The sequence below is a fragment of the Heptranchias perlo genome, chromosome 30 (assembly GCF_035084215.1).
Source record: "Heptranchias perlo isolate sHepPer1 chromosome 30, sHepPer1.hap1, whole genome shotgun sequence".
Taxonomy (NCBI): Eukaryota; Metazoa; Chordata; class Chondrichthyes; order Hexanchiformes; family Hexanchidae; genus Heptranchias; species Heptranchias perlo.
This window is the reverse complement of record NC_090354.1, coordinates 24,187,330-24,204,502: the sequence shown is the minus strand read 5'-3', so window position 1 is coordinate 24,204,502 and position 17,173 is coordinate 24,187,330. Positions and strand designations below refer to the sequence as shown.

Below are 17,173 nucleotides of genomic sequence, written 5' to 3'. Positions count from 1 at the left end.
AGACCTTCTTTGGAAATGACCCCTACCGCCTTATAACATTTAAACGGCTCAAAGTGATTCACGCAATGGATTGCCTTTACAAAGCAATGTCTGTTTTATGTAGGCAAGCCACAAAAAGACCAGCCCAATACCTTTCATTTAAAATGTTTGTATCGCATCACAAAACCTCGGGAGCTAAGCAAGCAATTTTATTTAATTTAAACTAATGGGAAATGTTCCAATGTACTGTTATACTCCGGCCTCAGGAGATTTAATAACTGTGAGGAGTCAGTGTATGTTGTACACGGTGGAGTTAATTTTCATCTTCAGCGCTCCCTATATGGAGCTTTGCACCTATCAGGAATTTGGGTATCACCACCCTCCCACACCACCCCCCCACCCCACCACCCCACAATTTTCCATATATTAAAATTAGCGGACAGAAATTCACAGAGACGTAGGCCCAAATTCTTGAGTGCAGTACTGAGGGAGTGCTGCACTGACGGAGGTGCAGTCTTTCGGATGAGACATTAAACCAAGGCCCCATTTGCTCTCTCAGAAGGACATAAAAGATACCACGGCACTATTTCGAATAAAACATTTGCCTGAGGAAGGAGAAAATCTCCGAAAGCTTGTGAATTTAAAATAAAATTGCTGGACTATAACTTGGTGTTGTAAAATTGTTTACAATTGTCAACCCCAGTCCATCACCGGCATCTCCACATCATTTCGAAGAAGAGCAGGGGAGCTTTCCCCGGTGTCCTGGCCACTATTTATCCCTTGACCAACATCACTAAAAGACCAACATCACTAAAACAGATTATCTGGCCATTACCTACTGTTTGAGGCGCCTTGTTGTGCACAAATTGGCTGCTGCGTTTCCTACATTACAATGGCAACTACACTTCAAAAGTACTTAATTGGTTGTGAAGCCCTTTGGCATCACCTGAGGTCATGAAAGGCGCTATATAATTGCAAGTTCTTTCTTTGTTCAATATGCGTTCCTGGCACATAAAGCTCTGCCTCAGGAGTGCTGCAGATGTAGATTTACCGTAGTTTGTTGGAAGGAATGGGCTAAAGGTCGCAGTGGCGCTACTCTTCTTTCTTTCCTTTCATGTCACATAACTGGGGAAATACTTTCCATATCTACATTCTTATGTGAAACCATTCCCCGCTCCTCCCCCCCCCCCCCACCCAGGATGGCTCAGTGAATTTATCCCATTGAGCAGCTAAGTCAAATGAACCAGAAAGATCGCAGGTTTTTTTCCACGGTTTGTGCTGAGTTAATTGATCTCAGTTGGGGTGATGATGAGAGTTCTCTAATTGGTCTCAGTGACCCAGGTTAAGGAGGGGGGAAATGACTGGTGACCCATTCCAGGATTGTCCAGTTCGCAGTTTTTCTGCAATGCTGACTATGCCAGGGAAATGTCTCTCTAATGGTAACTTTCTCAACTCGATATATGTGCAAGTGTCTTCATGTTGGCATGATATATTTGCAGGGCTATGGTGAAAGAGCAGGGGAGTGGGACAATTTCGATAGCTCTTTTAAAGAACTGGCACAGACACGATGGGCCAAATGGCCTCCTTCTATGCCGTATGATTCTATCATATACATCTGGCTGATGGCACTTTGAGTGTATGTGTGCACGTGTGCATGTGGAAATATTAACTAAGCAATTCTAGCCTTTGGGAGTGACCTAAAAGGAATCCAGTGGAAACTAGTTTTTAACTAATTAATTAGGCTTTAGATGTTTTGGAAAGCGCAGGCTACTTTGGGAGCGGCTTAAGAATTGAAAGTAAAGGGGCAATGTTCCTTTAGTATGAAAGAGAACATGTACTGATTTGAATTGCTACATAATTGTGTAGGCTTGCTAGTGTTTCTATTTTATACTTTAGTAAGCACATGAGCTGGGGATAGGTGAGTTCCGGCAATATGTTTACAATTTTGCTTTGCCCCCCTCCGCTCCCCACCCTCCCCTCCCTCTCCCCCGGAGAACAGACATTCGGTAGAAGCCCTGATCTAAAACTCTCCACTCAAGTAATGTGATAATTGGGGAACAGTTAGCTGGGAGCAGCAATTCCCACTTTGTCATGTCAATATACTTGGGATTCTACATAAAATGTCTGTTCCCAATTTGCTCCTAACTAGCAATGTTCAAGGATAAAACGCAAGAGTAAGGGACGATTGATTAACACCGGGATGTGTACAAATATCTTCCCTTAAAGCATTGCGGGCATATAAAGTTTCCCTTTAACTTCCTTGCCATCTATGTCATTAACAGAATGGTCTTCTATTCCTGATGAGGTGATTTTTGGGATGTTACCAAGAATTTTACAACTTCCTTCTAAGCTGACTCTTGCGTCCCTGTCAAACACCCAATTATCGCTGGGTTAATTAGCTGTATTTAAAAATAAACAGCCCTGTGGCATTGCACATGGTGCAGTCACAGTGCCAGGGTGTGGATTCATCTACCCAGTTCCCCATGTGATGAGTTCTGGATCTAAACCTATCTTTTCTTGGGGAGCCGGTAAACGGTTATGATCCAGTTCCTCAGCTGCAACTATGAAAGATAACAGGATGATCAATCCACATAACTCATGCTCATTCTGAAGCAAAACTAGTAGGTCTCTAGACAAGGTTATTTTTCCACTGAACGGCTTGAATGTTGTATGCTAAAGGGATTGGGAGAAGGGGCTTTGACTGTTGATCACTCATTGCGTGAAGAAATTTTTCCTGCTATCTCTTCTAAATCTTCCTTACCAGTGCCTCCATCTTCTAGTATCCTGACATACTTTGAACTATTGCTTCAAAATGATCTCATCAGTGCCATTTAATAACTTGTATATTTTTATGAGATCCACTCTCCATCCCTTCTCACAGCCAAGGACCGAGCAGGACACTGCCAATGACCCGAAAGGGATTCCCTGCCGAACACCTTTACAGGCAGTAGGAGTCACAAGTCTGTCTGGGTCTCAGAGGTGACACTTTGACACATGCACCTGATCCGCACAAATATCCTGTCCACATGTGCACAATAAGCGGCCCAAACACTTTCACCAACTTTGCTGTCTGCATTAGCTCAGATCCATGCTTTAATCTGCTGATGCTTTGTTCTGTACCATCAGAAGAAAACTCTCTGGACACAGTTGAAAAAAAGCCAGTCCCACACTTCCTTTTTCACCTTGTTTCCCATGTTAATGACTTGGTGTGCCAAATTTGGCCACTCTGAGGCCTGAACCTTTCACAGATGTTAAAACCGGCTACCGTAACGACAGTAGACAGTATTACCTGTGACTGGTCAACACTGAGTACTGGGTGGTGGTTACGTAACCCGGCCACCTCCCGAAAATGGCAAATGCTTTGGGCAGATGAGCCCCTGGAGGAGGGCAGTGAGATCCTTGATAGAGGAAATGTCATCAAAAGGTGGATGAGCTAAACCTTGAATTAGCCAACGGCGGCCACAATTCGCAGACCGAGTCACGGCTGTAGTAAACAACAAGCCAATGAAACAGCAAAGCTCCCATTATAGATGACCGATGATGGTGATTGCAGGCAGTGCATAGGAACATAGGAACAGGAATAGGCCATTCAGCCCCTCGAGTCTGTTCTGCCATTCAATTAGATTATCTTAATTTTAGTTACCTGCCCTGAATCAGTAACCCTTAATACCCTTGCCTAACAAAAACTCGATAGCAATTTTGACATTTTCAATTGACCCCCAGTCTCAACACCTTTTTGTGGGAGAGAGTTCCAGAATCCCACTACTCTTTGTATGAAGAAATACTTTCTGACATCACTCTTGAATGGCTTAGCTCTAATTTTAAGGTTATGCCCCCTCGTTCTGGACTCCCCCCATCAGAGGAAACAGGGTACATAGAGAGAAACTATCAACTCTATTAATCACCTCAATTAGATCACCCCTTAATCTTCTATACTCAAAGGAATACAAGCCTAGTCTATGCAACCGGTTGTCATAATTTAACTTTGTTAGCCCCAATATCATTCTGGCGAATCTGCGCTGCACCCCCTCCAAGGCCGATATATCCTTCCTGAGATGTGGTGCCCAGAACTGAATGCAGTACTCTAATGGGGCCTAACCAGAGCTTTGTGTAACTGTAGCATAACATTCACCCCTTTGTATTCCAATCCCCTTAAGATAAAAGCCATTATTCTATTAGCTTTTAAAATTATTTTATGTACCTGTCCACTAGTTTTCTGTATTTGGACCCCTCAATCTCACTGTTCCTCTGCAGTTCCTAGCTTCTCGCTATTTAGAAAATACTCTAATTTATCTTTCTTAGGTCCAAAGTAAATGACCTCACACTTCCTTACATTGAACCCCATCTGCCGCAGTTTTTCCCACTCACTTAATCTATCAATGTCTCAATGTACCTTTACAACTTTCTGCTCCAATCTACACTATTTACTGTGCCACCTAACTTGGTTTTGTCAAAAAACTTGGATATATAGGCACATGGAATATGAGGCGCAATGCGAAGAGTGGTTAGGTTATGTGACTTTGGAGCATGCAACCTTGCGGCATCGACCTCTCCCATCACCCCTGTCCTCGCTGACCTACATTGTCCTCTGGTCCCCTAGCACCTCAAATCTAAAATTCTCATCCTTATGTTTAAATCCTTTCATGGTGTTGCCCCTCCCTATCTCTGCAACCTAGGTTGCCACATTCCTTAAAGTATGCCAACTCATCCTGCTTCTATTCCCAGGTTCTGCAGGTACTGTACAGACTGTTGAGCCTAGCTGCCAACTCAAACCAAGCATGTGCATTGCTTTCCACTGGGGAGAGTGCCCTGTAGTGCCAAGGGGGCAATCTTCCTTATACCTACCTCACACGGCATAACATACACTTCACCAGCCATGAAACAGGTCAGTTGCTCACAGATTCTAATTTCTGTCTCCATATTGGGTTTCCCATACCGTCATTTTTTCTTGCACCTTTCTCCTCATTCTTCCCTTCCAGCCTTGGCACAGGCTGCCAACAGTTTGAAATGCATTCTGAGCCTCTGTAAAGGCTTTATGAATTTTTCCCTCCTCTGCAGCAATTTACCTACAAATAGCAGCATCCCGTTAAATTTTAGCTAAAGTACGATTTCCCAGCCCTCCCCCCACCCCTTCATTTAAGCGGAAGCTGAGCAGGGAACTCAGAGTTATTTTGCAAACGAGCTGAACCAGAAAATTGAAGGCAGTCAGCTCACCGCACTTTTGGTTAGCTTTGCACTTTGCACTAGCAGCCAGCCATTTCCTGGCTCCATGTAGCCGGTAGCTGAAAATCTACCATCTAGAGCTGAGTATTATCAGCGTGCTTAATGTGACTGTGGGCTGAGTAATTGATTCATTAATTCATATGATAGTTAAAGCCTGCAAATTTCTTATAAGCATAATGAGGTTTAAGATAATGTTTGAGAAAGACATAAGTAAGACAAAGACCAAAGTAATAGATTGGAAAAATGCTAATTTTGAGAAGATGAGAATGGAACTGGGAAGAAAAACTGGAAAAAAAATATTGACAGACAAAGAGGTAAAACAGCAGTGGGAAATATTTTAAAAGGTGATCAATAGAGTTCAGGAGAAATTTATTCCGCTAAAAATCAAGAACAAACTAACCAATAATGAAACACCATGGAAGAATAAAGCATAAGGGTAAAATTGAAACTAAAGAAAAAGGCAAACACTAAATCCATAGACAATAAAGGAGAGGATGGCAAAAGGGAATACGAAGAGGTTAGGAAAGAAGTCAAAAAAATAATTAGGAAGGTAAAGAGGAACTACGAAATTAAATTAGCAAGTAATATAAAAAGAAATAGTAAAGTGTTCTACAGACACATAAATTACAAAAGGAAAATCAGGATACAGATAGGACCACTAAGAGATGCACAAGATAAACTCACAGGTAATGACAGCGAAATGGCAGAAATATTGAATAATTACTTTGCCTCATTATTTACTGGAGTCAGGGGACAAGTAGTAGAATGAATAGCAAGCTGGCTGCAAAACAGGAAGCAGAGAGTAGGGATTAATGGTAGGTACTCAGACTGGCAAAAGGTGAGAAGTGGTGTTCCAGGGATCGGTGCTGGGACCACTGTTGTTCACCATTTACATAAACGATTTGGACTCAGGAATCGGAAATACAATTTCAAAATTTGCGGGCGACACCAAATTGGGGGGTATAGTTAATATCGAGGAGGACTGCAACAAAATACAGGAAGACATTAATAAACTTGCAGAATGGTCATGTAATTGGCATATGAATTTCAATATAGATGTGTGAGGTGGTACATTTTGGTAGGAAGAATAAGGAGGCCACATACTCCTTGGAAAATAAGAGTCTAAATGGAATAGAGAAGCAGAAGGATTTGGGGATACAGATACACAAATCACTAAAAGTAGCAACGCAGGTTAATAAGGCCATAAAAAAAGCAAACCAAGCACTGGGGTTCATTTCTAGAGGGATAGAATTGAAAAGCAGAGAAGTTATGTTAAACTTGTATAGAAACTTGGTTAGGCCACACTTGGAGTGCTGTGAACAGTTCTGAGCTCCATATTATAAAAAGAATATAGAGGGACTGGGGAAGGTGCAAAGGTTTACTAGGGTAATACCAGAACTGAGGGGTTACACCTATCAGGAAAGATTGAGCAGATTGGGGCTCTTTTCTTTAGAAAAGATAAGACTGAGGGGTGCCCTGATAGAGGTATTTAAGATTAAGAAAGGGTTTGATAGAGTACACGTAAAGAAGGTGTTTCCACTTGTGAGAGAGTCCAAAACTAGGGGCTATAAATATAAATATAAGGGCTAATAAATCCCATAGGGAATTGAGGAGAAATTTCTTTACCCAGAGAGTGATAAGAATGTGGAACTCGCTACTACAAGGAGTAGTTGAGGTGACTAGCACAGGTGCATTTAAAGGGAAGCTAGATAAACACATAAGGGAGAAAGGAATTGAAGGATATGCTGATAGGGTTAGATGATGTAGGGAGGGAGGAGGCTACTGTGGATAATAAACACCGACATGGACCTGTTGGGCCGAATTACCTGTTTCTGTGCTATACACTCTATGTAATTACCAGGGAGACTAATAGGGTGGATATGACATTATAAGAAGAGATCAAAAAAGATATAAATACATTTAAGATAGAAATGGGAAAATAATCGAGAGGATAGGACCCCTGGTCTGGATGGATTGCATCCATGCATACCAAAAGAGGTTAGGGAAGAGATAGCAGAGGCACTATTATATATTTATAAAAATTCATTAGAAAAGCAAAAAGTGCCAGAGCGTTGGTGGACAGCTAATGTTACTCCTATATTTAAAAAGGGAGATAGAACAAGTCCAGGGAACTATAGGCCAGTTAGCTTAACATTGGTGGTAGGATAGTGAAATCTTTACTCAAAGACATAATAGAAAAACATCTGGAAAACAAAAAAATAATTAAGAATAGTCAGCATGGATTTCAAAAGGGAAGGTCATGCTTGATCAACCTTGCTGAATTCTTTGAAGAAGTAACAGAAAGTGTAGATAAGGGTGATGTAGTAGATCAGGATAATATATTTAGATTTTCAAAAGGCCTTCAATAAGGTGCCACACAATAGACCCATAGCTAAGGTGAGAGCATGTGGAGTCAGGGGACAAGTAGCAGAATGGATAGCAAGCTGGCTACAAAACACAAAACAGAAAGTAGGGGTTAAAGGTATTTACTCAGACTGGTGGAAGGTGGGACGTGGTGTTCCAAAGGGATCGGTGCTGAGACCTCTGCTGTTCACCATTTACATAAATGATTTGGAGTTGGGAATCGGAAGTACAATTTCAAAAAATGCAGATGACTCCAAATTGGGTGATATAGTTAATACTAAGGAAGACCGTGACAAAATACAAGAAGGCATTAATAATCTTGCAGAATGGACCTTAAATGGGAAATTAATTTCAAAATAGACAAGTGCGAGGTGGTGCATTTTGGTAGGAAAAATAAGGAGGCCACATACTCCTTGGAAAATAAGAGTCTAAATGGGGTAGAGGAGCAAGGCGATCCAACAATACAGATTCACAAATCATTAAAAGTAGTAATGCAGGTTAACAAGGCCATAAAATGCAAACAAAGCTCTGGGGTTCATTTCTAGATGAATAGAATTCAAAAGCAGAGAAGTTAAGTTAAACTTATACAGAACTTTGGTTAGACTACACTTGGAGTACTGTGCACAGTTCTGGTCTCCATATTACAAAAAGCTTATAGAAGCACTGGAGAAGATGCAGAAAAGATTTACTAGGTTTATACCAGAACTGAGAGGTTATAACTATCAGGAAAGACTGAACAGGCTGGGGCTCTTTTCTCTAGAAAAGAGACTGCGTGGTGACCTGATAGAGGTCTTTAAAATTATGAATGGGTTTGATGGGGTAGATGTAGAGACAATATTTCTGCTTGTGGGGAAATCGAAAACTAGTAGTCATAAATATAAGATAGTCACTAATCAATCCAATAAGGAATTCAGGAGAAACTTTACCCATAGAGTGATTAGAATGTGGACCTTGCTACCATGTGGAGTGGTTGAGGTGAATAGCATAGATGCATTTAAGGGGAAGCCAGATAAGTACATGAGGGAGAAAGGAATAGAAGGATATGCTGATAGGGTTAGATGAAGTAGGGAGGGAGGAGGCTCGTGTGGAGCATAAACACCGGCACAGACCAGTTGGATCAAATGTCCTGCAACTGTGCTGTAAATTCCATGTAATATTTCTCACAGCGCTGTTCACGCAGCAGTTGTTCAAACCAAATAACTCATCTTAAAAGCCTTTAAACTTCATTGAAAGCACACACCCCCATCACCCTCATACTCATGCAGGTAATTATATGTACCATAGTAAAATTTGACTGACTTTTCAGGTAGGCATTCACCCAGTCTGGTAAGACTAAATTTTTATTGTCTTCCTTGACAATGGGCCGGAACTTGCTCTGACCGGCGTGGCAAGGCTGTCCGCACATCCTGCGGACAAACACTACGGAAATACTTGTCTCGTGGTCTCTGATGTCCACTTGCTCCCTTTTCAATTTTTTTTAAGTTCAGTGCTGTGATTTCAGCGCAAGTTAATTTGGAACCAATAGACACTGTGGGAATGGAAGCCACGCCCACAGAATCTGTCAAGAGGAAAAGTCACGCCGGCAAGCAGGCAACTAAAATCATTCCTTTACAGTTAACTTCTGTATGTTAGTTTAAATAAAAATTTAACATATCTTATAAAAGTAAAAACAAAAGTTTAAATTTTTAATTTTAAAAGTTTTTTTAATGATCAAAAAATATTAAAATAAGAGTAATATGGCATTCTACATTTTTAAAATTTAATTTTTTTTAGTTTTGCAGATTTTAACAGTCATCGCGCTTTTAAAAAGTAGTGTAGGGCTGGTATTTTCAGTGTACCTTTTGGTGGCGTAAATATTTTCATTCCAGCTGGGCAGATGGGTAAGTTTATGAATTTTAATGATTTTATTGATTGTAGCGTAGGTGGCCCTTTCATTCACAACTGTCAAACTGCTGCTGATCCAATGGGAGCAAGTTCACGATTTCCGGGTTTTAGTGCCCATGTGCACATTTGCGAACTTGTTTCCTGTCTTTGCCAGCGTTTTGAGAGGACGCCATTGATGAACGGGGTCCTCGGGTGAGCAATTTATGCCCCAATATTTGTGTTCAGGAGTATAAATGATTTTAGAAAATTCTTGGGGTGAAATGACGTTGTGCAATATTAGCATGTAAAGTTATTGGTCACACAATCTATGCTGGCACTACAGTGCAGTACTGAGGGAGTGTTGCATTGTCGGAGGTGCAGTCCTTAGATGGATGTTAAACTGAGGCCCAGTCTGCCTGCTCATGTGAGCATTAATTGTCTTGTGGTACTATTCAAAGAGGAGTAGAGAGTTCTCCCAGAGCCCCAGCCAATGTTTATCCCTCAACCAAGACCATCAAAACCGGAAAGTCTGGTTATTCATTTGCTGTTTGTGGGATCTTGCTGCTCTGCTTGCTGGCATGACAACTGCAAGAGTAATCCATTGGTTGTGAGGCAATTAGGGATGTCCTCAAGATGTGAAAGGAGCTATATAAATGTTATTTCTTTCTTTCTCTTTTTCTCTCCCTCTCTTTCCTTTCTTTTCTTTTTTTTTCCTTTCTTTTCTTTCAGTAACCTATTCCAATATCTCAATTAAATTCAGGTTGCTAATGGTGAACAATTTATTAGAAATGGGAGGTGTGGTTCACCACTCTACTACAATTATCTACTGCTGGTAATATAAATATCTTTAAAAAATATTATTCTCTGCATCAACACTGCCTGATTAAACCTTGCTGCTATCTCTGCTGTTGTCATTGATTAGATACCTCACTGAATTTGTGGATTTGGGTAATGTCTCTGCTTTAAGAACATTTCGAGTTCTCCGGGCATTGAAAACCATCACAGTTATTCCAGGTAGGTGCTGTTCCAAGCTAAACTCTCTATGCCTTCAGATCCTACACTTTGTTTATTGTAAAATAGATGTGATGGCATTTTGATTGTTAATTGATAAGTTCAGTTTGTCAGGAGGTTGGTGCCAGATCATGTATGAAAATAAATAATTCACTGGAGCTAACTGCGCTCCTAAATCCATTGAACAGGAAAAATGTAGATGCTTCCACACCTCACAGACAAAAATATCATTACCTCCTCAGGAAAATGGAAGAGAACAGTAAAAGGTCATGAAATTTTCTTTGAAGATCTTCAATAATCAAGAATACTTACAAATATTAACTGCAGTACTGAATGATAATTCTGTCAAAAGCAATTACACAGGCTATTTTTTGAGCTGACCAAGATGAGAGATGTTAGTCCTGGGGAACGGAATTCTTCCCATTCCAACATCCACTGTCAGCATCAAGCACCCCCCATAAAAGTAACACACTGATAGATGCCTCTATTCCTCTATTCTGCCCCAACAATATGCTTCAGCCCTGACCTCAGAAGGGCATTTTGTGACTGCATTTCTATGTCCCACACCAGCCATCCTGTGGTCTCTCTCAGTGAGATTGCCAATTAATGCTGCAAATAAGAACAATTTAAGGCCATAGGCCACTAGGAACTGGATTGAGACCAAATTCATTTTACATTGGATCCTTACAGCAAGCAGACAGATTTAAACTCAGATCTCAGAGACGAAAGGCCAGGGTCTAACCACTGCACTATCCAGTTTCCTTGATTACTAGGGTTTTATCATTAGATGCAGCGATAAACTACTTACTCAGGTAGCAGTGGAGGTTCCTATATACAGTATTGAGTCGTCATTGGTCCCAACAAAAATCTGTGCCTTGAGGAAAGCAGAAAAGAGGAGGATAAAATAGAATATAATCAGGAAATAAAATGGCAGGGGGCTCTTCAAAGTTGTGAAGAAAATAATTTAAAATTGATTCTTTTCAGGATAATTTGCTAAAAGTAAAACCCATGTGGACTGAATTTTAAATGGAGAACTACTTTCAATGCTGTTACTGATGCAACTATTGAAACGAGTGCATTAGTGACACATTGAACATCTTTTAGATCTCGTGTTATAGACACAGGATTCATTTTAACACACAACTATTTTTCTGTTCACTAGGGTTAAAAACTATTGTCGGAGCTCTGATCCAGTCAGTAAAGAAATTATCAGATGTGATGATTCTGACGGTTTTCTGTTTAAGTGTATTTGCACTTATTGGTCTTCAGCTGTTTATGGGGAATTTGAGACACAAATGTGTGATATGGCCACCACTAGGAGAACTGCAATACAATGACACTTTTATAGAAAACGGGTCAGGGATGGACAATGATACCCTGCTGAGAAACTACAGTGGAGGATTCAACTGGGATGTGTATGTTAATAATAAAGGTACAGTCTATGCCATTTACCTGTATTCTTATTAAGTACATATTCAAACAAAAAAATGCTCCTTACTTGATTCCATGAAAGTTTGTTCTGTTAAATGTATAAATATAAAGGATGTTTCTGGTAAAGTGTCATGAACAGTCTGTATCCTTATCACTGTGAAGGGTAACCTAATTATTTTCCATCTCTTAGAGTCTACCCATTGCAATGAGTCCCTTTAAGTCATCTTCAATTATAATTAAACTGAATGCATAAAATAGTTTTTCTAACTTGTTTCCTTAACATTTTTTAAAGGGATTTTTTTTGTGTAGGAATTGGGGAAGGACTTTCTCCTCCCCCCCCCCCCCCCCCACACACTGTTTGCAACTACTGTCAGCATCTATTATTCTCAGGTCAAGAATATCGTGAGTGCTAAATTGTCCCTACGAAGTGTCTTAATGTCATTTTCAGCACCCATTACTGCAATAATTGAGTAACATCTCGCTTCTATACATCTGCCATCCATGTGTATTCACTGCCAATTGTTGTAAATTAATGGCAGTTTTTTGTTGTGGGAACAAGGTTGTGGACATCCAATCTCCTTTACTTAAGAACGGAGTAAAACCCAGGTCTTAAGGATAGAAGGATAACCCACTGGACCACGCAGTTCCCAAATCTACAACTTTAAGTATAATCTCCTATCAAGTATGAAGATAAATTAGATACTTAATGGGAGTAGACTCGAGTCAGTCAAAGTTAGGTGCAGTAAATGGGGTACACTAAATGGGAGACACTAATAACAGGGAGAGAATTCTCTATCGACCTTAATGTCACAGTAGCAAAGAATTTATATTTTCATTTTTAAGTCAGTGTGACCCAAGGATGCTAAAATTTTTGTGTGTTTCTTTTCAACATCAAGAAAATCATTACTTTCTGGAAAATGCCGATGACGCTCTGCTGTGTGGGAATGGCTCAGACGCTGGGTAGGTTGTCTCCTCTTTTATCTTTCATTTCAGCTATAACAGTTAGTCCGCAGAAACCTTCAAGCTGTGTCTATCGCTAGGTCATTGTTTAAATATTAAGCATCGGAGGAGTGAAACAACAGCTGATGGCCAGGAATGCACTGATAAGGTGCTGCTGGATCCACCATCTTTGTGAGGAGAAAGGCCAGGGGGACGATATGACATGCATATGACACGACCACCTGCTTTTAGCTTAAGGGCATAAATCGCTCGTCCTATACGTGAGGATATAGAGTATGTCCTTTTAACATAAAATGGTTTAATGAGGTTTAATTTCCTCTGTTGGCTGTTTTTAGCATGCTGGTTAACACATTTGAGGTAAATTTCTGTCTGTGCTATTTTAACACAGTCGTCAACCTGTTTTAAATGGGGATGTAAAAGATCCCATGCCAATATTTATCCCTCAACCAACATCACTAAAAACAGACTATCTGGTCATTATCTCATTGTTGTTTGTGGGACCTTGCTGTGCACAAATTGGTTGTTGCGTTTCTTACATTACAACAGTGACTACACTTCAAAAGCACTTATTTGGCTGTAAAGTGCTTTGGGACGTCCTGAGGTCGCGAAAGGTGCTATAAAAATGCAAGTTCTTTCTTTCTTGACTGTGATAGTGTAACACAGGGACGAGTTTAAAATACTGAAAATAATTAACAAAACAAGGACATACATGTTAATACCTTTATGTATAATTTGTTTTTTAATCAAGCCACCAAATCTAGTTGCCTGTTAATTCTAAAGACCTTAATGAAGAAATGAATCTTCCCTTGCTAAGTACTCAGTTTGTTCCTAATCATTTCTCTCCCAGGGACCAATTTTCACTGCCTTCTCTTGGCGTTAACGGGGAGGCAATGGCTTCAAAATGGGGTTGGTAACCTGGTTAACTTTGGCAATGCAGCTGACTCCATTTAAAAGGGGGCCTAGCGCTTGGTATCCAAGGCATCTGCCTCTTTCCGGCAATAGGCCACTTTGACTATGGAAGTCGGGGTCCTATGATGTAATAGGACAACAATAACAACTTGCATTTATATAGCGCCTTTAACGTAGTAAAACGTCCAAAGGTGCTTCACAGGAGCATTATCAAACAAAAGTTGACACTAAGTCATGTAAGGAGATGACCAAAAGCTTGATCAAAGAGGTAGGTTTTAAGCAGCGACTTAAAGGAGGAAAGAGATTGGGAGAGGTTTAGGGAGGGAATTTCAGAGCTTAGGGCCTAGACAGCTGAAGGCATGGCCTCCAATGATGGAGCGTTTACAATCGGGGATGCGCAAAAGGCCAGAATTAGAGGAGCGCAGAGATCTCAGAGGGTTGTAGCGCTGGAGGAGGTTAGAGAGATAGGGAGGGGCAAGGCCATGGATGGATTTGAAAACAAGGATGAGAATTTTAAAATCAAGGCGTTGCTGGATCAGGAACCAATGTAGGTCAGCGAGCACCGGGGTGATGGGTGTACGGCACTTGGTGCGAGTTAGGATACGGGCAGCAGAATTTTGGATGAGCTCAAGTTTATGGAGGGTGGAAGATGGGAGGCTGACCAGGAGAGCATTGGAATAGTCAAGTCTAGAGGTAACAAAGGCATGGATGTGGGTTTCAGCAGCAGATGAGCTGAGTCAGGGATGGAGGCGGGCGATGTTACAGAGGTGGAAGTAGGCAGTCGTGGTGATGGAGTGGATATGTGGTCGGAAGCTCATCCCAGGATCAAATAGGAACGGAGTTTGTGGCGGGGACCGAAAACAATGGCTTCTGTCGTCTTAATATTTAGTTGGAGGAAATTTTTTCTCATCCAGTACTGGATGTTGGACAAACAGTGTGACAAATCAGACAGTGGAGAGGTCGAGAGAGGCAGCGGTGAGGTAGAGCTGGGTGTTGTCAGCGTACATGTGGAACCTGAAGTGTTTCTGGATGATGTTGCCGAGGGGCAGATGAGAAATAGGAGGGGGCCAAGGATATACCTTTGGGGGACTCCAGAGAAAATGATGCGGGAGCAGGAAAAGAAGCCATTGCAGGTGATTCTCTGGCTATGACTGGGTAGATAAGAATGGAACCAGGCCAACGCAGTCCCCAATTGCCTTTTAGGTCGGAACTGGTCGAGTCTCTAACCAATTCCACAGGCGATGGTCCTGAAGAGGCCTGCTAAAGGTAAGTGTTGAATTATTTTTATGGCTCCTGGAGGAGCGTCCTTCAGGGCCCACAAAAATAATCTGTGGCATTGCTGCCTGGAGACCCCCACCCTCCGTGATCAGGACCACACCCCATAACTTACTTTGCTGCCGACCGCCCCAGCCCGAACTTGAGGCCTCAATCTGGTGAGTGGTTCTGGGACATTTGTTTGAAGCCCCACAGCTCACCTGCCAGATTTAAATGAGGCCTGAAAATCGTGGAGGCCACTTTGTAACCAGATTGGGCGGCTAACCAGCGCACTCCACCCAAAAGTTGCTGAAAAGTCAAGATAAACCCCTCCTTGCCGTGCGATGTCCATGGGATGTTAATAAGACAGGAGATTTCAAAGGGTAAATAAGGCAAAAACTTTTAAAATATATCTTTTTATTTGTTATGCAACATTTGATAAATACATGAGAAAGAATAGGCCACCTACATCACACAGTTCAGAAAGAAAATATTCAAACCAGCAGTGTCCAATACACCATACCCATCAAATGGATAGATAATGACCTAGAAATTGTTATTGCTCTATTAACAGGCAAACACTTAACATGTTCATATGATATTTCAACATCCACCCATTTAAAATAAACAGGATAAGACCTACATTAAATTAGCAGACAGAACATAAGAATATAAGAACATAGGAAATAGGAGCAGGAGTAGGCCAAATGGCCCCTTGAGCCTGCTCCGCCATTCAATAAGATCATGGCTGATCTTCGACCTCAACTCCACTTTCCTGCCTGATCCTCATATCCATTGATTCCCCTAGAGTCCAAAATTCTATCTATCTCAGCCTTGAACATATTCAATGACTCAGCATCTACAGCCATATGGGGTAGAGAATTCCAAAGATTCACAACCCTCTGAGCGAAGAAATTCCTCCTCATCTCAGTCTTAAATGGCCGTATCCTGAGACTATGTCCCCTAGTTCTAGACTCTCCAGCCAGGGGAAACAACCTCTCAGCATCTACCCCCTTACAATCTTGTACGTTTCAATGAGATCACCTCTCATTCTTCTAAACTCCGGAGAGTATAGGTCCATTCTACTCAATCTCTCCTCATAGGACAACCCTCTCATCCCAGGAATCAATCTAGTGAACCTTCGTTGCACCGCCTCTAAGGCAAGTATATCGAACATTATTTTGTGTCAGCTTTGCTCAACTAGTAGCACTGTTGCCGTTGAGCCTGAAGCTTCTGGTTCATGTTGCATCCCAGAATTTCAGCATATAATCTGGTTTGACACTTCAGTGCAGTGCTGAGAGACTGCTGTATTGTGAAAGATGCTGTCCTTTAGATGAGACATTAAACTAACGCCCTGTCTGCCTATTCAGGTCCCATGGCACTATTTCAAGAAAACAAGGAGTTCCCCTGGTATCCTGGCCATTATTTCAACACAATCAAAAGCAACGATGTACATGCTAACACCCTATGTATAATTTGATACCTTGTCATTCATCTCATCTACTGTTTGTGGGACATTACCGTATGCCAATTGGCTGACTGCACTTCAAAAGTAATTTGTTGACTGTGAAATGCTTTCAGAGATCCTGAGGATGTGATGAGGTGCCCATGAAAGCAAATTCATTCTTTCTTGTATGAACAAAATAATAATTTGTCCATTGATAGCCCCAAATGTAATTTCTAGGTTATAAAGTAAAAAAGAAAGACTTGCATTTATATACGCCTTTCATGACCTCAGGACATCACAGAGCACTTTACAGCCAATGAAGTACTTCTGAAGTGTAGTCACTGTTGTAATGTAGGAAATTCGGCAACCAATTTGCGCAAAACAAGATCCCACCAGCAGCAATGAGATAATGATCAGATAATCTGTTTTAGTGATCTTGGTTGAGGGATAAATGTTGGCCGGGACACCAGGGACAACTCCCCTGCTCTTCTTCGAAATGGTGCCATGGTATCTTTTACATCCACCTGAGAGGGCAGATGAGGCCACGGTTTAATGTCTCATCCGAAAGACAGTACCTTTGACAGTGCATCACTCCCTCAGTACTGTACTGGGAGGGTCAGCCTGGATTATGTGCTTAAGTCTCTCGAGTGAGGCTTGAACCGACCACCTTCTGACTCAGAGGCGAGAGTGCTACCACTGAGTCATGGCTGACACCGCTACCAATGAACCAGT

The 17,173-nt window shown here is 41.4% G+C and overlaps 1 protein-coding gene across 2 annotated transcripts in view; it reads left to right on the top strand.

Moving 5' to 3' along the window:
• LOC137299997 (sodium channel protein type 4 subunit alpha-like) overlaps positions 1 to 17,173 on the top strand; it is a 151,547-nt gene that overhangs the window by 55,216 nt on the left and 79,158 nt on the right. For both annotated transcript variants that reach the window (XM_067969061.1, XM_067969060.1), the window contains 3 exons: positions 10,352 to 10,443; positions 11,603 to 11,872; positions 12,768 to 12,831. In XM_067969061.1, coding sequence (XP_067825162.1) covers positions 10,352 to 10,443; positions 11,603 to 11,872; positions 12,768 to 12,831 — 426 coding nt within the window. The remainder of the gene's footprint in view (positions 1 to 10,351; positions 10,444 to 11,602; positions 11,873 to 12,767; positions 12,832 to 17,173) is intronic.